At 40.9% G+C, this 22,879-nt stretch overlaps 2 protein-coding genes across 4 annotated transcripts; both read left to right on the top strand.

Annotated features, from left to right (window-relative positions):
• Positions 1-2,336: 2,336 nt before the first annotated feature.
• Positions 2,337-8,347, top strand: CCDC126 (coiled-coil domain containing 126). 2 transcript variants are annotated; one of them, XM_089533077.1, is made up of 4 exons: positions 2,337-2,540; positions 4,381-4,463; positions 5,134-5,512; positions 6,804-8,347. In XM_089533077.1, the coding sequence occupies exons 3-4, from the start codon at positions 5,275-5,277 to the stop codon at positions 6,977-6,979; spliced, it is 414 nt and encodes a 137-aa protein (XP_089389203.1). In that variant the 5' UTR covers positions 2,337-2,540; positions 4,381-4,463; positions 5,134-5,274; the 3' UTR covers positions 6,980-8,347. The 2 variants fall into 2 exon arrangements, with proteins under 2 accessions (XP_089389203.1, XP_089389204.1); XM_089533078.1 differs by lacking the exon at positions 4,381-4,463.
• Positions 8,348-12,452: 4,105 nt separating this feature from the next.
• FAM221A (family with sequence similarity 221 member A) lies at positions 12,453-21,003 on the top strand. Of its 2 annotated transcripts, none has more exons than XM_089533075.1 (7): positions 12,453-12,736; positions 13,797-13,970; positions 15,089-15,279; positions 16,262-16,468; positions 17,854-17,967; positions 18,763-18,851; positions 20,529-21,003. In XM_089533075.1, exons 1-7 carry the CDS (start codon positions 12,672-12,674, stop codon positions 20,589-20,591), a joined length of 903 nt encoding a protein of 300 aa, XP_089389201.1. In that variant the 5' UTR covers positions 12,453-12,671; the 3' UTR covers positions 20,592-21,003. The 2 variants fall into 2 exon arrangements, with proteins under 2 accessions (XP_089389201.1, XP_089389202.1); XM_089533076.1 differs by lacking the exon at positions 12,453-12,736 and adding an exon at positions 13,002-13,648.
• The last annotated feature ends 1,876 nt before the right edge of the window (positions 21,004-22,879 follow it).

The raw sequence follows: 22,879 nt of genomic DNA, 5'->3' as shown, positions 1-22,879 counted from the left end.
GCCATCCAGTCCAACCCCCTGCCATGCAGGAAATCTCAATCAAAGCATCCCCGACAGATGACCATCTAGCCTCTGTTTAAAGACCTCTAAGGAAGGAGACTCCACTACACTTGGAGGGAGTTTGTTCCACTGTCAAACAGCCCTTACTGTCAGGAGGTTCCTCCTAATGTTGAGGTGGAATCTCTTTTCCTGGAGCTTTTCCATTGCTCCGGGTCCTAGTCTGTGGAGCAGCAGAAAACAAGCTTGCTCCCTCCTCAATATGACATCCCTTCAAGTATTTAAACAGGGCTATCATATCACCTCTTAACCTTCTCTTCTCCAGGCTAAACATCCCCAGCCTCCTGAATCTTTCATCATAGGGCATAGTTTCCAGACCTTTCACCATTTTAGTTGCCCTTCTTTGGACACACTCCAGTTTCTTAACATCCTTTTTAAAATGTGGTGCCCAGAACTGGACACAATATTCCAGGTGGGGCCTGACCAGAGCAGAATAGAGTGGCACTATTACTTCCCTTGATCTACACACTATACTTCTATTGATGCAGCTTAAAATTTCATTGGCCTTTTTAGCTGACACATCACATTGTTGACTCTTGTTCAACTTCTGGTTTACTAGGACTCCCAGATCCCTTTCACACGTAGTCTCTTTCAGCCATGTGTCGCCCATCCTATACCTGTTCATTTCATTTTTCCTCCCTAAGTGCAGTACCTTACATTTCTCCCTGTTGAAGTTCATTTTGTTAGCTTTGGCTCAGTTTTCTAGTCTATTCAAGTCTTTTTGAATTTTGATCCTGTCCTCCTAATTTGGTGTCATCTGCAAATATGAGTTTATTTTCTTTCTATCAGCTAGCTTCATTGTCCAGCGTTCACATCTGTACATGGTGATGGGGAATACAATGGCTTGGGTGAACCTCACTTTAGTGCTTTATGGTTACATTTTAGGATCTTTTCTAGTTCTTTCATAGCTGCCCTTCCCACTCCTAGTCTTCTTATTTCTTGATTGCACTCCCTTCTGATCAATGTTTGATCCAAGATATAGTGTCTGCCTGTCATATATGAAGTAAGAATAGAAGTGGAGCAAGGGCAAAGTGAAATTTGCCCACGCCTAAATACAAATAGAAGCAGTTGGGGGAAACATCACCCATAATAGAGGGCAGTGTTTCCAAGACATCCTTGATATAGTTTGTTTTTCTGAAACTAATGGCATAGTGACTGGAGTGTTGGATGACAACTCTGGAGATCCCATCTTGGCCATGGAAGCCCACTGGGTGACCTTATGCAAATCACAGCCTCCCTGGCTAAAAAGGAAGAGAAGTTCAAACCCAGGCTCTCAACAAATCTTGCCAAGAAAACCCCATGATAGGTTTGCCTTACGGTCACCTTTAATTGGAAACAACTTGAAGGCACACAACAACAACAACAACATGGTTTGAGTATCGAACTAAGACTCTGGAGACCAGGGTTCAGTTCCCCGCTGTAACACTCAAAAACCCACTTGGGCAAGTCACACTCTCTCAGCCTCTGAGGGTGGCAATGGCAAACCTCCTCTGAGTAAACCTGGCCTAGTGTCTCCATTAAGTTGGAAGACAACTTGAAAGCACACGGCAACAGAAAAGTGGTTTGAGCGTTGGACTGAGGTCCAAAACACACTGCAGAAATAATCCAGTTTGAGACCGCTTTAACTGCCCTGACTCAGTGCTAGATAATCCTGGGAACTGTAGCTTATTGTGGCATAAGAGTTCCCTGACAGAGAAGGGCTAAACGTCTCACAAAAGTAGTTTCTAGAATTCCCTAGAATTGAACCAGGGCAGTTAAAGTGGTCTCAAACTGGATTATTTCTGCAGTGTGTTTTGGCCCAAGGGAACTCTGCAAGGAGAGTTGTGTTGTTGCCCATCTAAACAACCCCAGCAAACAATTTACTTGCATCGCTTTGGGCCGGTTGAAGTTTGGGTCTGAACCCCAGCTTGGCCAATGGAAACTTAGTGGGTGACCCTGGGGCAAGTCACACTCTCTCAGCCTCAGGGGCCGGCAGGGGCAAACCTCCCCTCTGAAGAAATCTCTTGTATAATGTATGTCTTTATTTATTAAGCTTGCCAAGAAAAACTGCAATGATAGGGTTGTTGTAAATCGGGGGCGGCTGGAAGGCACACAACAACAACCAACAACACACAACAACCACCAGCACTAAAAGAGGGGCAAATGCCAGGAGAGAGTGGAAGGAAGGCCTCTCTGTTAGTGAAGCCTGTTTCAATTCAAAGCCTTCCTAGAGCGACTTCCGGTTCTTCCACTGTCAACCGGAAGTGAGCTTTGCAGCCAGCTGAGGCTGCGCTCAGAGAGCAGCGCAAGAAGAAGGAAGAGGCGGCTCTAGGCGGCGCTGCTCTCGCCGGGAAGGAGAGCCCGCTTTGGGGCTTATGGGCGAGGCTGCAGGAGCAGGAAGAGGAGGAGGAGGCGGCCTGGCCATGGCTCAGGCTCCGCGGGGCGAGCAATGCTGGCTGTGAAGAAGGAGTGGCCCCCCGGAGGGGCTTCTCGGCTACAAGGAGGTGGGTGCTTCCTGCCTTTCATTATTGTTGTTATGCCTCCACACTGCAGAGATAATCCAGTTTGAGAACGCTTTTAACTGCCCCTGTCTCAAATCCAGGGGATCCTGGGAATTGTAGTTTGTCGTTGTTGCACCAGTGTCTCGCAAGACTACAGTTCCCAGGATTCCCTGAGCACTGAGCCAGGGCAGTGAAAGGGGAGGGTTATTTCCTGCACTGCGAATCCAGCCCCAAGCAAAACCTCTTGCCTTTGGTCCAGAAATCACACTCTGGGAGTGATCCAATGATCCTGGGATTTGTCGTTTGTTTTGGCACCAGAAAAGGCTAAGTGTCACACAGAACTACAGTTCCCAGAGTTCCCTAGCATCGAGCCCTTCTGGTCTCTTCCAGCTCTAAGATTCTAGGAGGCGAAGGGCGCACACTTCTGTTTGCCATGCCTTTCCAGAAATAGTCCGCTGGGCTTTGGCTCCAAGACCCTCTCTGTGGCTATGAAAATCCGTGGATGGGCAAGTGCCATTGGATACAGTGGCATAGTGAAATAATGGTGCCACTTGTACAAAATGGCAAAACCAAGGTTCGCTTTTGGGAATTTATATATTTGAAAAGTATTTTTCAAACCGTGGATGCTTGAGTCCGTGGATACGGGGTCCGACTGTACTTTTGTTTGCTTTGCTTTTAATAAACATTTCAACTCCATATACTTTCAGCCCTTGGCATCCATGGGGGATCCATTCCAGGCACCAAAATCTGTGGATGCTCAAGTTCTGTAGTCCGAAGTGGTGGGACAACGGGACTTCAAATCAATAGTGGTGCATGCATGTGGCTGCATCACCATTACAGGCAGCCCTGTTGTCCCCACTGGGGGCATGTGCATATGGCTGCACCACCATTAGGAACAACAAGACTTGTCCCTAATGGCAGTGTGGCTTCATACATGCCTCACCACTGGGAACAACTGGGGCTGTCCCTAATGGTGTCTCGGCCACATGCATGTGCCACCATTGGGGACAATGTGAGCCTGCCGTCCATGGATGCTTGAATCCATGGATGACAAGACCACAGATGCCAAGGGCTGACTGTACTCACTCATTTGTCATGTTAGTGCAACTGTGTGTCAACAGTGGAAGCTTACACATCAGCCCTCAGAAATAAGCGCCGTTGGGTCCAGTCCTTTACATTTAATTGAGAGCAGCTCCCATTGAATTCAGTGAAACTTATCTCTGGGTAGATGTGTGTAGTGTAACACTGTTAAAGTACAAAATAATAACTTGCATCTTTCTGTTGGTGAAACCGTGCCCAGATTTCTACTTTATTCATACATTTGTGCGCATCTAGACCTTATAGTACTGCTGCACAAAAATTACCATTATACCAATGAAAGAGTTGAACTGGAGGACCTGGAGATTCCTAGAGAGGTGTTCTCTCAGGTAAAAAGAATAGTGTTTGCTTGTTTTTTATTTGTGCTTTTTCCACATTCATGGAGGTTCTTCACCCTTAACCCCAGTCAATGTGGAGGAACCACTGTAATAGCTTCTCAGAGGTGGATGTATGGTGGCCTTTTAACAAGGTGTAGGGGTAATGAATTGTTGTTGCTCTATCTATCTATCTATCTATCTATCTATCTATCTATACATAGAGACCTGAGATGTGACCTGCAGGTATACATTCAGACACTGTTCTTGGTGTTATGTCATCTCTTTTAATGTTAATTTATTATTTAATGATCTAAAATTAACTGATGTTTTTGTTAGTTATATCAAAAGTCCCTGTGCGCTTGACTTTTATTTTTCTTAAAACAAAACTCTTATTACATCTAAATTCTTATTGATTTTTCTTCCCTCAGACGTTTCTCCACCTTATAAATGGCTATCAGTTGAGTGAAAGATACAATATGTTCTGACAATTTAGGAATATACAAGATTAAATGTAAGTTACTTTACCCGGCCTGATACTGATTTTAGCTCAGATACAGGTATTTTGACTTGTGATTTGTTGGGGCAAATTAGGACTATTCTTAAAATTTGTTTTGTGAAGCTTTGTTAAACTATAAGTTAGGTTCTTTACAGACCAGCAAAAAGTGCCGGCCTGCGCATGGGCGGAGTGTCCCCACGCTCAAAGCCCTCACTGCGCTGCCCGGGCACCATTTTGGCGTGTGCCCATTCAGATGGTGCACGCCATGATGACGTCCCTTTGGGGCTGCACCAAACAGGTGTAATCAAGCTGCACGGTGAGTGCTATGGCGCCCCTTCGCGGGCACAAAAAGGTCCCAGTTTTTCTGGCTCCTTTTTGTGCTCTACGGAGGGCAGGTCAGTGCTGCAGCATCTTCCTGCCCATCTGTAAAGTGCTTCCTGCCCATCTGTAAAGCCCCTTAGTTTACTTCCTTAATTTTCTCAAAAAGTCTTTGTCTAATTTGCATATAGTTGATAGGTTTTATTTTATAGCATTCATATTATAATCATAGGAATTTGTGATAATACTCAGACTATTATTTTCTTGTATAGCATATTCTACAAGAATACATACTTTTTTGTATTTTGAATTTGCAGAGACTTAAGATATTTTGACTAATCACATTTCTTGAAAAAAAATGTTACAGGAATCAAGCATGGAAAAAATATACAAAATTATTTCCCAAGAAGAATAACTAAGTTGTGAAGATTAAAAAACCCCAACCTACTATGGAAACACAGTGACTTCAGCCTTATTCCTTATGTTGACGGCTTTGGCCTACTGAGAAATGTTTTTTGCATTTTCAAGAAAAAATGTGTCCCAGAAATTGAGTTTACTGTTGCTGGTGTTTGGCTTTATCTGGGGGCTAATGTTACTGCGCTACACCTTTCAACATCCGAGGCAACAGAGCAGTGCTGAGTTGCGTGAGCAAATTCTTGACTTAAGTAAAAAATACGTCAGAGCACTGGCAGAAGAAAACAAAAATATAATGAATGGTGGTAATGGCGTTTCAATGGCAGGATATGGTAAGATGAATGAACTTTCTTTGTGAAGTGCTGTTTGTTTATTTAGTTTTACAATTAAATAATGGAGTACAATTATGAAATAAGCATAAAGAAAAAATTATTTATCATGTACCCCTAATACGTTAAAGAAAGTAATCAACAACTAATAACAGAAAACGTTACAGAGATTATTATAGTTCTACAGTCTCATGTTCTGCTGCTCTTATGGACTGCATAATATTTTATAGCCTTGAGAAACATCAAGAGCATAATCATGTTGTATATAAATTCAGCTCCTCCTATTGGATATGATGGACCTGTAGCTATCTTTTCTTTGAAAGATGGAACAGTATTAAGAAACTTACCAATCTCAAGACTAAAATTGATGAAAGGTGCAATGCTATATGCAGTTACCCATGAGTAAGCCTTAATGAACTGTGAAGTTGAAGGCTTGATGAATTGTTCAATGCAAAATAGGCATATGCAAAACTGTAGTAATTTTAAAAAATTACTAAGATATTTTCGTGAATGTTAGAACTAGAGAGCAACCAGTAAAATTAAATATGTATGTAAAAATAGAAGGCTAAATCTACTGTTAATCCAACCTACAGTAGCTCCATTGAAATGAATTAGACTTGTGAGTCACAACTGACACTTCATTCGTATTCAGTAGTTCCTGTGTGGATAGGGGTAACATCGTGGATTTACCCTACAGTACATTAATAATTTTTGAAACCTGCTACTAATTGTGTGGCTAAGTAAGAAGGAAAAAGGAAGAGAGATACTTTATGAAGCATGCTTTCTCCAGGCAGTCCTATAGAAATTTGTGTGTGTGTGTATGTTTATGTGCCTTCAAGTCACTTGTCGACCCCATGAATTTCATAGGGGTTTCTTAGGCAAGGAAAACTCAGGTGGTTTTGCCAGTTCCTTCCTCTGAAATACAGTTCTCAGCACCTGGTATTCATTGGCAGGCTCCCATCCAACCAGGGTTGATCCTGCTTAGCTTCTAAGACCAAATGGGACTTGGTGCCTAGGGTTTTTAGGTCCCTTGGAAAAAATAAAACAAAAAAAGTATGATGAGGTAAAATGATACATAATTTTCCACTGACTGAAAAGGGATGAGTTAAGAATCAGTCAGACAACATTTTGTCTGGGAGGGATTTTTGTTTCCATTGCTAATTACTGTTATTTTGCTATCTTAGAGGACAGTGCTATTCAAACGCTGAGATTCTCATCAGAGTATGCTCATATAAACTGTGAAATTATCTGTGTTTCATCTGTGGATTCGTTCCTCTGTTTGTTTTCCCTCTAGCTGATCTCAAAAGAACAATTGCAGTTCTTCTGGATGACATCTTGCAACGCTTGGTCAAACTGGAAAACAAGATTGATTACATGGTTGTAAATGGCTCAACAACAAATACTACAAATGGGAACTTGGTACCAGCAACTACAAGCAAACGAGTAAATACAGCAAGCAACATAAGATAGCATTCAAAATCAGTTTGTATAGCTGTATCTACTATAAATCTAGTTCCTTGTTGAAAGGGAGGGAGCAAAGCAACAGTCAGATTAAGGTGTCTGTATCCTGTTGCAAAGAAAATGCGGAACATATACAGTCCCAACGAATCACAAAATATTTGTGTTAAGATAGCGCTTTCATAAAGCAATGCTGTTCAATATCTTATTTAAAGATATGCTGGTGACTAGTGTAGAAAGCTATTGTAGAAAAATAAGTAGGATAATGTGTAAATTGTGTGAGAGTCTATGGCAATTATGAAAAAGATATAGAATTAATATTTAAATATCTGAATATAATTCTAACATATTTTGGTGAATGTTTAGCAATCTTATGATCAGGTTTACCAATATACAGCAATGAAGGATAATGCCTTCAAGTATGAGTGCTGAAAAATATGTATAAAGTATTTTAACATCACCTTTAATGATGGCTATTTTTTTTAACAATTGAAGTAATATCATAGATAACATCCTAAAATGGTGATCCAAAGAATGTTTTTTATTTGCACTGTCTGTGAAATAGAAAGAGAATGTATTAAAAATACTGCTACATTTGTGAAAACGTTCAGTAGCAGTACGCCAAAGTGCACACTTGCTACATATCTAGGTCAGTTAGATTATTAAAGATAAAATGTAATCTGTGAAGTTTCAGAAATATTTAAATATATGTATTTAGCAACTGAGAATACATCTTAAGTGATAGGAGTCACACTTACCAGAAATTGGATACTGCTTTTTAGCCGTTACTTTTCTTATGAATATACAAGCCTCTTGCAGCCTATGATAAACGTGACACTCTATCTCTTAAGGTACCTTTACAAGAAAGATAAGGGGTGGATTGAATTTTCAAGCAAGGCATTTTGAAATTTACTAGAGATGTGCTAGTGGGGTATAGTCTGTCAGACACTGCTTCTGTGGAGTTGGCTTTTGAAAGGAGTGTTGATTGTGAAAATATGCCTAGTGGATATGTAGTCAAGTGTTCTTATGATGGACTTGAAAGGAAGAGGGAGTAAAGGTGAACACTGCCTTATAATCCATGTTAGCCTTATAGCAGAGAATTGCAGTGAGAGTGCACTACATTACACAGTGTGCTTTCTGTATCATAATTTATAAAAATGAAGTGCCAGTCTGAGTTTTACATCTTTATGTAACGATTTTAAATTATTTGTTCTAGCACTATTATTATTTTAGCTTCAAATATGCTGTGCGGTTTTCAAAGAACTTCTGTTTAAAGAAAGAATAAACGTGTAGTGCCATATATATCATCCCAAATTATTATTCCTGCAGATGGTTGTAGAATCTGGATAGATTAAAAATAAAGTGGAATATATATGGTCAGAGAGTGTCCAGCTGAGTCTTAATCTTTTGTATGAGATTATGCATGATTTTGAATGTAGAGAAAACGTGCAGTTGACTTTCACACGTCTTTCATGTCTCTTTTTAACCATTTAATTTTAAGCTTTTTAAAGTTGCAGGGTAACTTACTAAATAAAATATTAACAGCATAAACCCATCCTTACTTGCTTCTGAGTTGGCCCCATTACAATCTTCTGTACATTTACTTTGGAATAAATTCGTTGGGGCTTACTTTTGAGAAGTCAAGCATGCAGATGATTGTCTTTTAAGGAAACATACTTTCTAAGCTCAACAAAACACTTTTTAAAATTATTAAGGTAGTTGGGATTTGATTCCAAGCCACAGGATGCCAATAAACACAAGGATAAGGAACAAATCTAAGCCAAATATATCAGTGATACCTTTTTACCCTTGGGACCCCTCTTTACATCCACATGGGACGTTGTGCCCTCCTCCACTCAACTCAGTATATGAATAAAAATATTTTGTTTATTTAGTGTGTATTTTCATTTGCACATTCATGTATATTCATATTTTAACATTTTATAAGGAAACAACAATATTCAAATCAGAGCAGTTTTAGTTAAGTAAATTCAGTATTCAACTCAATGCATGTGTAAATGTTACACATGAAAAAGTTTGGGAAGAGGAGGAAAGATCAGCACCTCCAAGTCTTGCACACACACACCCCCCAGCAACTCTTGCACCCACCTGAGTTGCACGCCATCATTTGAGAACCACTGATATATATGAAACATCTAGTCCTTAGCCTATGCAAGTAGAGATATTAAAAATTGTGGTCTAGGTCTTGTTAGTCTTTAATGGTCGATGGAATACAGCCTCTAGAAAGTGTTGCACCACCCCCAAAGTTGAATGTGGAGTTTTTGTTCCAAAATGGCCAATAGTATCCCCATGTCTTTTGGTAGGGGTTACTAGTGGCTATTTTGCCATGTTTCTTCTTCTTTTCAGCCTTATAATCCATGGCTTCTTTGGCATATAGAGATCTGTCTTCAGAACTGGAGGTGGTAGAAGCCTAGCCACTTCTTGGTCTGAAAGAAGGCTTTAAAAAGGTGCTGTTACTGTTATCTCCCTTCAACTTGACTTTGACTTATGGCCACCCTATGAAAGAGAGACTCCAAAATAAAGCTATCAATGGCTCTGCTCAGGTCTTACTGACTCGGGGCCATAGGCTCCTTGACTTTGCCCCTACTGTCTTCGCCTTACCAAACATTAACTCATGCTGTCTTTTCTAGTGAGCCATGTCTTCAATAATGATGATGATGATGATGATGATGATGATATGACCAAAGTACAACAGTCTCAGTTTAGTCATCTTGGCTTCTAGGGAGAGTTCAGGCTTGATTTGCTCTGTTGTTGTGTCCCTTTAAGTCTGGGGCTGATAGTATGGGACTCACCCAGGCTCCAGAGTCATGGTCCAATGCTCAAATCGCACCATCCTGGCTCTAGGACCTGTTTGTCTTGTTAGCAGTCCATAGTATCTATAGAACTTTTCTCCAACATCACATTTCAAATGAATTGATTTTCTTTCTATCAGTTTTCTTCACTGTCCAGCTTTCACAACCACACATAGAATTGGAAATACAATGGCACGGACAATCCTAGCTTTAGTATTAAATCATGTATCTTTACACTCAAGGATCTTGTCTAGTTCCTTCTTAGCTCTCCTTCCAAGTCCTAATCTTCTGATTTCTTGACTGCAGTCTCCATTCTAATAAATTACTGAGCCACAGTACGGAAAATCTTGACTGTTTCAGTGTCATCTGCTTTAAAGTTTCATAAATCATCTGTGGTTATTATTTTAATTTTCTTAATGGTCAACTGTAAACCTGCCTTTCTTCTTTTACTTTCTTCAGTAATTGTTCCAACTCTTTGCTGTTATGTGCTATTAGTGTAGTGCAATCTGCATAAATTGTTGATGTTCTTTTGTCCAGTTTTCACACCTCCTTCTGCCAAAGTAGAGTCTTAAAATGCAGCCTTGCCTGACCTTGCCAACTGAAAGCCATTCTGTTTCTCCATATTTTGCCCTGACAGTAGGCTCTTGTCCTGAATACAGGTTACATATCAGGGCAAATGTTGTGGCACATCAATTTTTTTTTAACAGCGATTCATAATTTTCATGATCAAAGACTTTGCTATGGACTGCTAAGAAGACTGATACATAGCTCCTAGAGCAAATTAAGCTTGAACTCTCCCTACAAGCCAAGATGACTAAACTGAGACTTGTACTCTGGACATATGAGAAGACACGACTCTCTAGAAAAGACAATAATGCTTGGTATGGTAGAAGGCAAGTAGGAAAAAAGGTAGAATGCATTACAGTTTAAGACTTGAGCAGGACTGTTGATAAAAAGGGTGACTTGAAGGTCTCGCATTCACAGCATCACCATCGGTCGAAATCTTGTTGCAAAATAGTAATGTAGGTTTGCCAAATTAGCATTGGGAAGGCTCATGGCATCTGAAAATAGGCTATGTATAATACAGAGTTATTTCATAATGATGATAATCTGAAACATTGGAGACATAAAGGATTGTAGGCAGAGTGAAATTTCAATGTTTTATATATTTATTAAAATATTTATATTGGAAATTTTGGAAAACAAATTCATGTAACAGATTTTGGGACTTCGCTGAGGGATTCTAGCAGCTCAAACCACTATACCATGCTGGGTCAAAATATTTATATCCTGCAATATATCCAAAGATCTCAAGAGATGCTTAGAGTATAATCAATGTAAAAGTATTTAAATACCGGTAATACATATATTAAATACTTTATAAATTAATATAGAGAAATATAGAAAAGAGCTGATGAGAATGAAGAGCAACCTTATCCTTACTTGAAATCCTATTGAACTTGGTGGGACTTCTGAAAAGGCATGTGCAGAATTTATTGATTAATGGTTTATTTTTTGTTGTATTAATTTTGAATTGGTAACCAGAACTCCTGTTTTACTTTGCTCATAGCTGGTAATATACCTTAGGCTGCCAATTGTAACCTTGGTTCCTGTTAGTAATCTATCTATGATCCAAAACACACTGCAGAAATAATACAGATTGAGACCACTTGAACTGCCCTGGCTCAGTACTAAGGAATCCTGGGAATTGTAGTTTATTCTGGCACCAGAGCTCTCTGCCAGAGAAGGCTAAATGTCTCACAAAACTACAAATTCCAGGATTCCATACAACTGAGCCATGGCAGTTGAAGCAGTCTCCAAATGCATTATTTCTGTTGTGCGGATGCAGCCAGGGTCACCATAATTTGGAAACGAAGACACCCAATAACAAAAGTTTTAACCATAAATAAGTGAATAAGCGAAGAGGGGAGGAGTCTCTTTCTTTGGTCCAAAACACACTGCAGAAATAATCCAGTTTGAGACCTCTTTAAGTACCCTGGCTCAGTGCTAGGGAATCCTGGTAATGGTACTTTAATATGGCACCAGAGCTCTGACAGAGAAGGCTAAATGTCCCACAAAACTACAGTTCCCAGGATTCCCTAGCACTGAGCCAGGACAGTTAAAGAAGTGTCAAATTGGATTGTTTCTGCAGTGCGTTTTGGGCCACACTCAGAGAGCTCTGGTGCCACAGCAAACTACAATTCCCAGGATTAAATTAAAAAGCAGACTACAATTCCCAGGCTTCAGAGAGCTCTGATGCTGGCTCCCAGAATTCCCTAGCATTGAGCCAGGGCAGTTAAAGCGGTTTCAAACTGGATTATTTCTGTAGTGCGCTTTGGACCTTCCTTCAACTGCCCTGGGCTCAGTGCTGGGGAATTATGGGAACTGTAGTTTTTGTGTCTTTTCTGTCAGAGAGCTCTGGTGCCAATAAACTACAATTCCCAGGCTTCCCTAGCACTCAGCCAGGAGAGTTAAAGCGGTCTCAAAGTGGATTAATTCTGTATTTTATTGTTTTATATATATATATATATATATATATATTTCGTGTTGTTGTAACCCGCCTCGATCTGCAGGGAGAGGCGGGCTATAAATAAAATGTATTATGTAAATAATCATGAGCATGGGCGAGTCACACTCTCTCAGCCTCAGAGGATGACCATGGCAAACCCCTGTCCGAATGGACACACAGCAAAGGCGGATATTAGAACCATTGGCTTCCAGGCAACGGCTTGAGACGACCAGAAGCGTCCTAAAATGGCCGCTTAGCAACCTCTGCGCTCCTGGAAGGGAAAGAGGGAAGGGCGACCTTCTCCTCCTCCTCCGAAGGCCTTCGAGGCCTCGCCGCCTGAGGAAGGCCCTTTCCTCCAGACCAAAGGCCTAACTCTGTGGCCATGGAGCGGCTAACCTTGCAGCCGGGGGCCGCGGCGGCCATAGACGAGTATTTGGAGTACAAACGGTGAGGAAAAAGGCCGCAGGAGGGCATGAGGCAGTGGGCCCCAAACGGCGCCCTTTCAGAGACTTTGGACTTCAACTCCCAGAAGCCTCGGCCATGTCGGTCCGTAGACTAGGATTCTGGGAGATCGAGTCCTAAATCCCTGAAATAGCACTGGCAATGGGCCCCAAACTAGGCCCTTTAAGAGATTTTTTTTGGACTTCAGTTCCCAGAAGCCTCGGCCATTTTGGCCGATAGACTGGGATTCTGGGAGCTGAAGTCCAAAATCCCTTAAAGGGCACAGTTTGGGGGCCACTGTTATAATATAAAGGGTTCAGCAGTGGTCCCCAAACTGTGCCCTTTAAGATCAGTTTGGAGCACTGACAGTCGGCCCCAAACTGTGCCCTTTAAGAGATTTTTTGGACTTCAGCTCCCATAAGCCTCAGCCACATTGGCCAATAGCCTGGGATTCTGGGAGCTGGAGTCCACAATCTCTTTAAAGAGTTTGGGGACCACTGTTATAAAGGGTTCAGCAGTGGTCCCCAAACTGTCTCCTTTAAGAGTTTTGGACTTCAGCTCCCAGAAGCCTCAGTCACTTCGGCCAATAGCCTGGGATTCTGGGAGCTGGAGTCCAAAATATCTTTTGGGGACACAAATGGCGGCTCTGGTGCAGAAATAACCCACTTTGAGACCGCTGAAACTGCCCTGGCTCCATGCTATAGGACTCAGAGAACTGTAGTTTTGTGAGACGTTTAGCCTTCTCTGTCACAATAAACTTCAGTTCCCAGGATTCCATAGCACTGAACCAAGGCAGTTAAAGAGGTCTCAAACGACAATTTCTGTAGTAGTTCAGTTTATCTTTATTATCACTGTCCTAGACTAGCACAGCAGGTGAAAAGGGGATACAGAATAAAAGATGGTAGTGGTAAAAACCAGGTATAAATACAATGCTGGTCCATTTTAATTAAAAAGGAATTATAATTGAAGAAAATATATAGAAATATAATTAATTGCAAATGTACTGTGGGCATGAATAAATACATGTAATAGAAAGTATTGTGGAATGATTAACACTTATTTCCAGAATTGTAGGTGAAGACGATGGAGGGAAACTCTTTACTCCTGAAGAATACGAACAATACAAGAAAAAGGTCTTGCCGATACGGTTACAAAACCGATTGTATGTGAGCTGGAGATCACCGACTGGCATGGACTGCAAACTTGTGGGCCCTGAAACCCTGTGTTTTTGCACCCATAGGTAAGACGTTTTGTGCTCTATACATTTACCCTTGAACAGAAGCATTTCATACAAGCGGACAGTACAATTGACTTGAGAGTTTAGGTTTTGGGAGACTTTAGAAAATATTTCTGAGACAAGGAAAATTGTCTAATATTAATATTATTAATGTCATCTTTATTTATATGACTCCTTTTTCCTCAGAACCTTGACTCAAGACAGCCTTCAAGATTAAAATAAATACAGTGTAGAAAAAACATACAAATTGTGATCATTGAAATGTAATTAAGCTACCTATATCAGAAAAATACTTGAAAGCATCCATTAAAACAACAGTTCCCAAACTTTTCTATGCTCCACACCCCAAGGAAAGGTTGGCTTAATGTTTGTACCCCCTGGAATCATAGAATCATAGAGTTGGAAGAGACCACAAGGGCCATTCAGTCCAACCCCATTCTGCCATGCAGGAACTTTCAATCACAGCATCCCCGACAGATGGCCATCCAGCCTCTGTTTAAAGACCTCGAAAGAAGGAGACTCCACTACAATCTATGAGGGAGTGTGTTCCACTGTCGAACAGCCCTTACTGTCAGGACGTTCCCCCTTATTTTGAGGTGGACTCTCTTTTTCTGTAGCTTGCATCCATTGCTCCAGGTCCTGTTCTCTGGAGCAGCAGAAAACAAATTAGCTCCCTCTTCAATATGACATCCCTTCAAGTATTTAAACAGGGCCATCATATCACCTCAACCTTCTCTTCTGCAGGCTAAACATCCCCAGCTCCCTAAGTCGTTCCTCATATAGGACATGTTTTCCAGACTCTTCACCATTTTAGTCTCCCTCCTTTGGACACGCTCCAGTTTCTCCACATCTTTTTTAAATTGTGGTGCCCAGAACTGGGCACAATATTCCAGGTGGGGCCTGACCAGAGCAGACTGCCGCTCCTTCTTGCCCATGTTTTGCCCCTTAGTTGCTTCCTCCTCCAAATCCCTGGCATATATTGGAGGATATGTGAGATCTGAGTTGGTTACCATCCCTAATTAATCGTCCCCAGATGTGAATAGTTAAAGCATTATCCAGGGATTTTTTAAAAAGGCGCAAATGTCAGCAAATGCATATCTGTTTTTTAAATCTTTCTCCAGATACAAACAACACAAAACAGATTTTGAAGTTATCCCAAAGGAACGCCCTATTTCTGTGCCTTGTAAGGTCAGCCGATGCCCATGTACATCCTACAACTTTGTTCCTCTCAATGGTACTCAGCCCATCCGATGTAGATGTAAGCATTTTGCTGATCAGCACAGTGCAGCACCTGGATTTCCATGTACCACCTGTAAGTATGGCGCGTTACAAACGGCCATTTAGTACGCGCTCCGTGTGTACTAGGGTTAGAAAGAGGCGTGCTAGGGTTAGGAAGGGTCTTACCTTCCTCACGGCCCCTTACCCTAGTACGCGCGGAACGCGTACTAAATGGCGGCCCCCGTCCACATGGGGGCCGCCATTTTGACGTCTTGGATGCACAGCGTCCGGACGTGCCGCGGCGGAAGTGACACCGTGAGTGTGCGCCTCGCGGCGCCACTTCCAGGGGCCAAAAAGGAGCTCCATTTCGGCGCTCATTTTTAGCTGCGCCAGGAAGCCTTGCAGTCTGGACGCTGGGGCTTCTCGGTGTAGCTAATGATGGCGGCGGCAGACCGCCCGGTTTAGGGCAGTCTGTAAAGTGCCTCTGGTTTGGCTGAATAAGCAAGACTTAATTGAGTGTAATAACTTTCTATATACACAGATGTTTCTTTAAATATTGTGATTATGACCACATATATTTGTAGGTGTAGGGAGTGACTAAAATATTTAAATTCTGCTATTAGAAAATCCATTCAACATTCAGATTAAACATTTCACATTAAGTTAATTTGCATGCTACATGATTTCTTAATCTGTGCTGATTCCAAATCTTGAGAGTCTGATCATAGGCTTTTCCAAGCATGCATAAGAGACACTGTTTTTACCATCTGGCAACTCTTTGGAGAAGCAGAACCCATCTGTAAATTATCAAAACATGTTTTATGTTAATAATACAATCCTACAACATTTGTTAGATGCAGAATTGTATTTGGGAATACAGTTACAATCTTGTCTTTTTTACACCTTTCCACCATGTTGATCCTAGCCTCAAGTAATACACATGCATCACATTAAGAAGCTGTTTCTAGCTGTAGCAGTTGTTTATGCAGTGAATGCTACTGGCAGTGAATTCTCAAGTAAAGAACCATTGAATGGAAAGTGTTAGTTTGATTCATTTAAAATATGTTTTGTGTTAGGTTCCAAATGTTCAGGGTTTCACAGTTGCTTTACATGTGGATGTGGCCAGCCAACATACGCTCATGAGACAGTGGTGGAAACAAAAGAGGAGCGCTTAGCCCAAGGAAAGCCAGTGGGGCAAGATGTCCCTTATGCTGCAATGGGAGGACTAACTGGCTTTAGTTCACTAGCAGAAGGCTACATGAGACTTGATGATAGCGGGATAGGTAAGAATGAGGACTTGAAATGAAGGGTTATTTCTTTATCTTTTTTCATAGTAGTGCTAGAGCCAAAATATTTGGAAATTTCAATCAAATTAAATTTATGTAATTTAAAGTAAAAAAAAATAGTTTTCTTTAAAACCAGTTGCTGTTGTGTGCCTTCAAGTTGTTTCTGACTTATGGCAACCCTAGGGTGAACCTATCATGGGGTTTCCGTAGCAAGATTTGTTCAGAGAGAGGTGGTTTACCGTTGCCTTCATATGACAGCTTAATGTCATGCCCTACATAATAAATGCTGTTTCACTTACTAATGTCAGATTCGGGAGGGTAATACAGTACCATGGATTTTTATCTCTTTGATCCTCGGGGCTTTGTCTTATTGCTGATACACTAGGAGGCCTGCAAGAGAAGTCATTGACAGCTTTGAGGTTGGGCATTGGTAATATGTAGAGAACACCAGGATTTGTTTCCTTATCTAAGCATCCAAATGCAGCTGTCATAGTCCTTAAAGCTGTAAAGTTTGGGACAATTTATGAAGTTAAACCATGTTGGGGATTGCTGAGTTTAACAGAAGCTGATTCCAAAGAAAACATGGCGTGAAGAAGGATAATTCTAAAGACACTCTGAAAACTGTTATGCATATTTTGGGTACAATAATATTTATTATATAAATCTAGATCTCTTCAGATGCTTCGTTGCTCCTGGAAAAGTAAATAGATCTGGCAAAGAGTGCCTTTTATCAGGTGCATTTTTAAGTATGCTGATTTTTCTTTATTAAAAATCAGAGGGACATTGCTATGTTTATAACCTTGATGGCTTGGAAGCTCCAGAGTACACTACACTGGAATCTTCCTTCAGCTGACTAGGCAAAGCTCATATTTTAGAAGCATTTTTATTAAGTGCCACTTTAAGTTTCACCCTTTTAAAAAAAGAGTAAATAAGCTGGTGCCCAGCATTTTCTGATCAAACTGTGGGATTGTAGAAGGAGCACAAAGATTGGTCTGTTTTGTCATATGTGTAATGCTAAAGGACATCCCTGCATTAATGACACTCCTTTCTCAAAGGCCTTGGTGGTAAACCTACATTTGCTTACATAATGTTTCTCTGACCTAAAATTAATTAGCAATAATAAGCAATATATAGAAAGATAAAGCAAAGGAGCAAACTGTGTAACAAACCCAGAAGTCAATTGCATTCCTATATTTGTCCTGGCAACACTAGCACAGTCCATTATATCAGCACCTCTCACCTTTTCAACATGTAGTCTTTGTACTTACTTGCTTATTGGTCTTATTGAAGCAGTATTTTAAACTTCACAGCTAGTCTTAGTCGGTCTTCAAGTCTGTGGTAAACCTGGCTGTTCCTTCTGTTTTTTTATGTTTAATTTTAAGGAGCACCTTCCACTCAGTTCCTAGAATCTCCTGTAACCACCACAGATCATCCCTTTTTAAGAGCATTGCAAGGACCTTCCAGTTCCATTCAAGCACGCTCACAGTTAACAGATGGTAAGGACACCAAACAGTTTTTAAGCAATTATATTGCCTCAATGAATGCAATGGATAATTAAAAAAACATTTTAACTGAACAAAAGATTATACTTGATAGCTTTTATGCTATTAGATGTCTTGCCTTGTATTTACTACAAGGTAATAACTGCAGCCCAAATACGCTTTCATGTATTTATTTCCATTAACAGGTAAGTTAAATAAGCTGCATTGACATCAACCATTATGTACAAACTAAACAGACAATGTTTTGAATACTCTAGGCTAGACTTCATATTAGGAAAAAGGTAGAAAGCTCCAGAGCCAATTGGAAAGCAGGAAAAATAGTCTTAGGATGAAATTCACGAATCATTTGTTTCTGGAGAAGCTTGTAAATTAAAGACCCGGGGATTGGTGAAAGAAGGAAGAAGACTTTGAGTATGTGCACTCTGATAAACATGGGATATTTCTGAATTCCACTACTGTCCTCCTTCTTTAGGCTTTTAGGATGGGCTGGTGTGCTTCCTAGTACATTTTGGTCTAAAGTAGTAATGGGAAAAGGAGTAAGGGCAGTTCAAGAGCAGGAGTGAACTTTATTTACAAATAAACCCACTACAGTACTTCCAAAATAAATTAAAGATTACACTTGCATTTTCAATGTTGTTCTTGCTAGTTAATGAGATTTCTAGAAAGCTTAGAGATCTTAAGTGTTTATTTGAAAGCCCAGTATGTGCTGGACACTTTCAAAATGAAACAAAAATTTAAATCCCTCCATTCTAAAATTAATAAATCTGAAAATATTATGTTGCTTTTAAGGTGGAACAAGTACAGCAATGCAGATTTCTAGTTTAAGGAGGCCTGATGAAGATGACATGGCTTATTTTGAAAGACAGTATCAAGCACGGGTAAGTAATTGCATACCTAATTTAAAACAAAAATATTATTTTTAGGTGGAAAAGGTAATGAATATTGTTTCATGTAGTGTTTTGTATAGGTTTATAACTTTGCTGTATGTTGGAAGATTATATGTCAGAATGTAGCAATGTAGATAATGAAATATTTCAGAAAAACATGGCAGGTAGCAAGACAGTAGGCCACATTAATATTTTCTTTTTCATATTTCATTATATAAATAAATATGAGTGGAAGAACTTTTAGAAATAAATGCACATGTCTTTCAGTTGCAGCTCAGCTGAACAAACTTGTCTCATTGCTTACTTAACTATAACTAAGGCGCTTTACAGACCGCCCAAAAGGGGGTCTGAAAAGCGCCTTCATTTGCTGCGTGGAGGAACCTCAGCGGCCAAACCGCGTGGCTCCTCTGCGCAGCAAAAAGAAGCTGCAAAATGCAGCTTCTTCTTGCGGCGTGCTAATGACGCCGCAAGGCACCAATAGTGCACTTGCAGCATCATTACCGCTGTGCGACGTGCGGATGCTAAGCGTCCGCGATGTCAAAATGGCGGCGCCCGTGCAGAACAGGCGCTGTCATTTTGTACATGCTGAGCGCATACTAGGGTTAGGGGTGTCTGGAAAGGATGCCCCTTTCTAATCGGTGCGTATGTAACGTGCCTATGTTTCATTTAAAAATAATTATCTACTCAAGCAGTTCCACCTGGTTCATGTACATATGTGCCTTCAAGTTATCTGTCAATGTATGGTGACTCCATGAATTTCATAGGGTTTTCTTAGGCAAAGAATACTTTGAGGTGATTTGCCAAAGTTACAGCACATGGTACTCATTTCTATTCACTAATTCAAGTACTAACCAGGGCTGACCCTTCATAAATTCTATAGTGGCTGGAATAGCCAGCCTGAAAAATAATTTAAAGAGGGATACAGACAGCCCAAAAGGGGCAGCTTAAAGCTGCCTCTTTTATGCTGGATGGGGGCCAGGGCAAATAGATGCCTGGCCCCAGTTCATCAGAATCTGCCCTAAAAAGGAGCAGATAAGATCCACTCCTTTTTGGGGCTGAAAAAAGCCGTCCCTTCTCCACTGGGGAAAGTGATGTCTATACGTCACGCTTCCAAGCAGGACAGAAGCTGGCCGGCGTGTGAATGCCAGTCTGGTTCCGATCCCACTTTGGGGCATGTCATGTCTAAACACCATGCCCCCAAGACAGCCCCAAGTGGGCTCAAACAGGCTGTCTGTAGAGCTAAGTGTCTTTCCCCAATCCTTACTGTAATCTCATGAAAACTCACTACTCTGAAGTTTTAGGTTGCATCTGCACTGTAGAAATAATCCTGGTTGATACCACTTTAACTGCCTTGACTCAATTCTATGAAATTCTAGATTTGTAGTTTTGTGAGATATGTAGCCATCTGTATCAGAGCACTGGGGTGCCACCAAACTAAAATCTCAGGATTTCATTGGATGGAGCCGTGATAATTAAAGCAGTGTCAAACCGCTTTCTTTCTATGGTGTGGCAGCAGTCCTTATTTGAATCAGTTACAGCTAGAACCAGATAAAGTGAAGTTTATCAGGAAATTAGCATAGTTCAACCTGAGAAATAGTTTTATGGGTGGTTTGCTTAAATCAAAAATCATGATTTTCTAAATTTGTATTTATCTTTTTTCCATTACAGTTAAAACAAGAGAAGGCTCTGACACAGAAGGGGAAAGGTCCATTGCCATCAAAGAATTCCTAATAAGCATTAAATCAAACACATGCTTTTTAATTAGTATTTTTATTGTCTTTTTCATTTTTCCTTTTAATATTTTCCATTATTACAGTGCACTGTTGATTCTGTTTCTATTAATTGTGCTGTATTGGCAGTACAGAAACCAGTGTGATGCTGTGCCTATCTATCTTCAGACAGCCCTTTCCACATATACATGTTAAGGCTAACTGGAACCAGTACTGAAAACAGGAAAGTCAAGATGGGAAAGTCAAATTGTACCCTTGATTTTAACTATTATGAGGTTATTTTCATCTGCATAAAATTTTACCATTCAAAGGAAATTGTATATTTATTTGCTGTTTTTCAAACTGTTAAAAAACTTGATTATTTCTCTAAACATACAAAACTCCAGATTTATAAACTGTGCTCCAGATTTGAAGATACTGCTTTCTGTCTTAAGATTGCCCTGGAGTGTGTGTATGTGTATAGAGAATGATGTGTGTGCTTGCCTTCAAATTACCTGTTGACTTAATGGTGAAGTAATTGGGGTTTTCCTAAGCAAGGAATACTCAAAAGTGAGTTCGTCATTGCCTTCTTCTAAATATACCCTACAGTACCTGGTATTCATAGGTAGTTCCCTATTGAAGTACGCTTGTCCCTCCATATTCACTGGGGTTAGGGGCACAAGACTCCCGTGAATATGTAAAAACCGCAAATAACAAAAACACCATGTTTTTACCTGAGAGGACACCTCTCTAGGAATCTCTAAGTCCTCCAGTGCAACTCTGTGGTCAACATTGGACAGATACTGACCATAGAACTGCACTGGAGGAGCTACAAATGCCTAGTAGAGTATTCTCTCTAGGAATCCATAGGTCTTTCAGTGCAAGTTTTAGTTAAAGTTGACGGTAGAGATGCACTGGAGAACCTAGATATTCCTATAGAGAACATATTAATAAAATCCATGAATAATTAAAGCCGCAGATATCAAAGCTGCAAATATGGGGGGATAAGTGTACTAATCAGGCCTGACACAGCTTAGTTTCCAAGGTCAGGTGGAATTGTATGCCTTTAGGGCATTTAGGCAGTTCCTTCAGGTTATTTTTCCAGGAGCTCCTGTTCAAGGATAGGACACTGAATAGTCTACATACAGCAGATGCTAGAAAGAGCTTATGGCCTGGTCCAGTCGGGCGCTAGACATCTGTCATGTAATGATGGTGGTGCCCATCTGTACAGGGCGCTGCCATTTTTATGCCCTCGTCACGTGCGAGGGGTGGCGCTTCTAGATGCCTCTCGCACGTGACGAGGGCATCAAAATGGCAGCGCCCTGTACAGATAGGCACTACCATAATTACATGACAGATGTCTAGCATCCGCACATCATGGTGCCATTGTGACGTTGCGAGTGTGCCATTGGCGCACTGCGGCATCATAATGGTGGCACAAGAAGAACCTACTTTTTGTGGCTTCTTTTTGGTCCGTGGGGAAGTCCTGCGGTCTGGAGGCTGTGGCTTCCCTGCGGACCAAATCTGGGCGCCAGGAAACCGTCCTTTTTGGACTGTCTGTCCCACACCATTAATACATTTAGATACCTCTCTTATTTCCCTGGCACAGGTCAAGATAAACATGTTTGTGCTTGCCAGAAATAAGTTACTAGTTTTAGTGGAATTTCCCAGTAAACAGGTACAGTGTCTTGTGGAAGTACAGTGGACCCTTCCCTTAAGGGGAATTCTGCATATGCTTTAGCTCCATTCAAAAGAATGGGGTTTGTGACTGCGGTGTGGCGCAGCGCACACACATGGGCACACACACCATTACCCCTTCCAGGGCGCACCGAGCCTTCTTCCGGCGTGGTTTTCAGCCTATGCTGAAAGCTGCGTAAGTTGCACCCACGTATGATGCGGGCGCACTGTATTCACTCCCACTTGTGTTTTCCACATTTTGTTGTGTTACAACCTGGAATTAAAATAGATTTAATTGACATGGTTACCATTTGGCATACACAAGATACCCAATACTGTTAATGGGTCAAATATTTGTATTGTGGCTCCAATACAAATAAAAATTGGCACTAGTTGCATAAATATTCACCCTTAGTCAACACTTGACAGAAGCAGCTTTACCAGCAACTACAGAGATCTGCAATCAAGTGGTAATGAACTGCACACAGCTAGATTCTATGCAGCTTCGGTGATTTCTGGAGGCAGTGGATTCGGTCACAGCAAAGGGAGTGAATAGGAATACTAATTCCAGATTGTTGTTAACTGCCCTCGAGTCAAGCCCAACTCATGACAACCCTGTGGATGAGACATCTC

The sequence above is a fragment of the Sceloporus occidentalis genome, unplaced genomic scaffold, assembly GCF_023333645.1.
Source record: "Sceloporus occidentalis isolate IW3139 unplaced genomic scaffold, rSceOcc1.0.p SCAF_7, whole genome shotgun sequence".
NCBI classification, from domain to species: domain Eukaryota; kingdom Metazoa; phylum Chordata; class Lepidosauria; order Squamata; family Phrynosomatidae; genus Sceloporus; species Sceloporus occidentalis.
Note: the sequence above shows the minus strand (reverse complement) of the source record. Positions and strands in the feature narration are given on the sequence as shown.

Coding starts and splice junctions, on each gene's coding strand:
- FAM221A (XM_089533075.1), top strand. CDS start 12,672: ATGGAGCGGCTAACCTTGCAGCCGGGGGCCGCGGCGGCCATAGACGAG. Junction 17,968..18,762: donor ACGCTCACAGTTAACAGATG/GTAAGGACACCA, acceptor GTTGCTTTTAAG/GTGGAACAAGTACAGCAATG. Junction 18,852..20,528: donor AAAGACAGTATCAAGCACGG/GTAAGTAATTGC, acceptor TTTCCATTACAG/TTAAAACAAGAGAAGGCTCT.
- CCDC126 (XM_089533078.1), top strand. CDS start 5,275: ATGTTTTTTGCATTTTCAAGAAAAAATGTGTCCCAGAAATTGAGTTTA. Junction 5,513..6,803: donor CGTTTCAATGGCAGGATATG/GTAAGATGAATG, acceptor TTTTCCCTCTAG/CTGATCTCAAAAGAACAATT.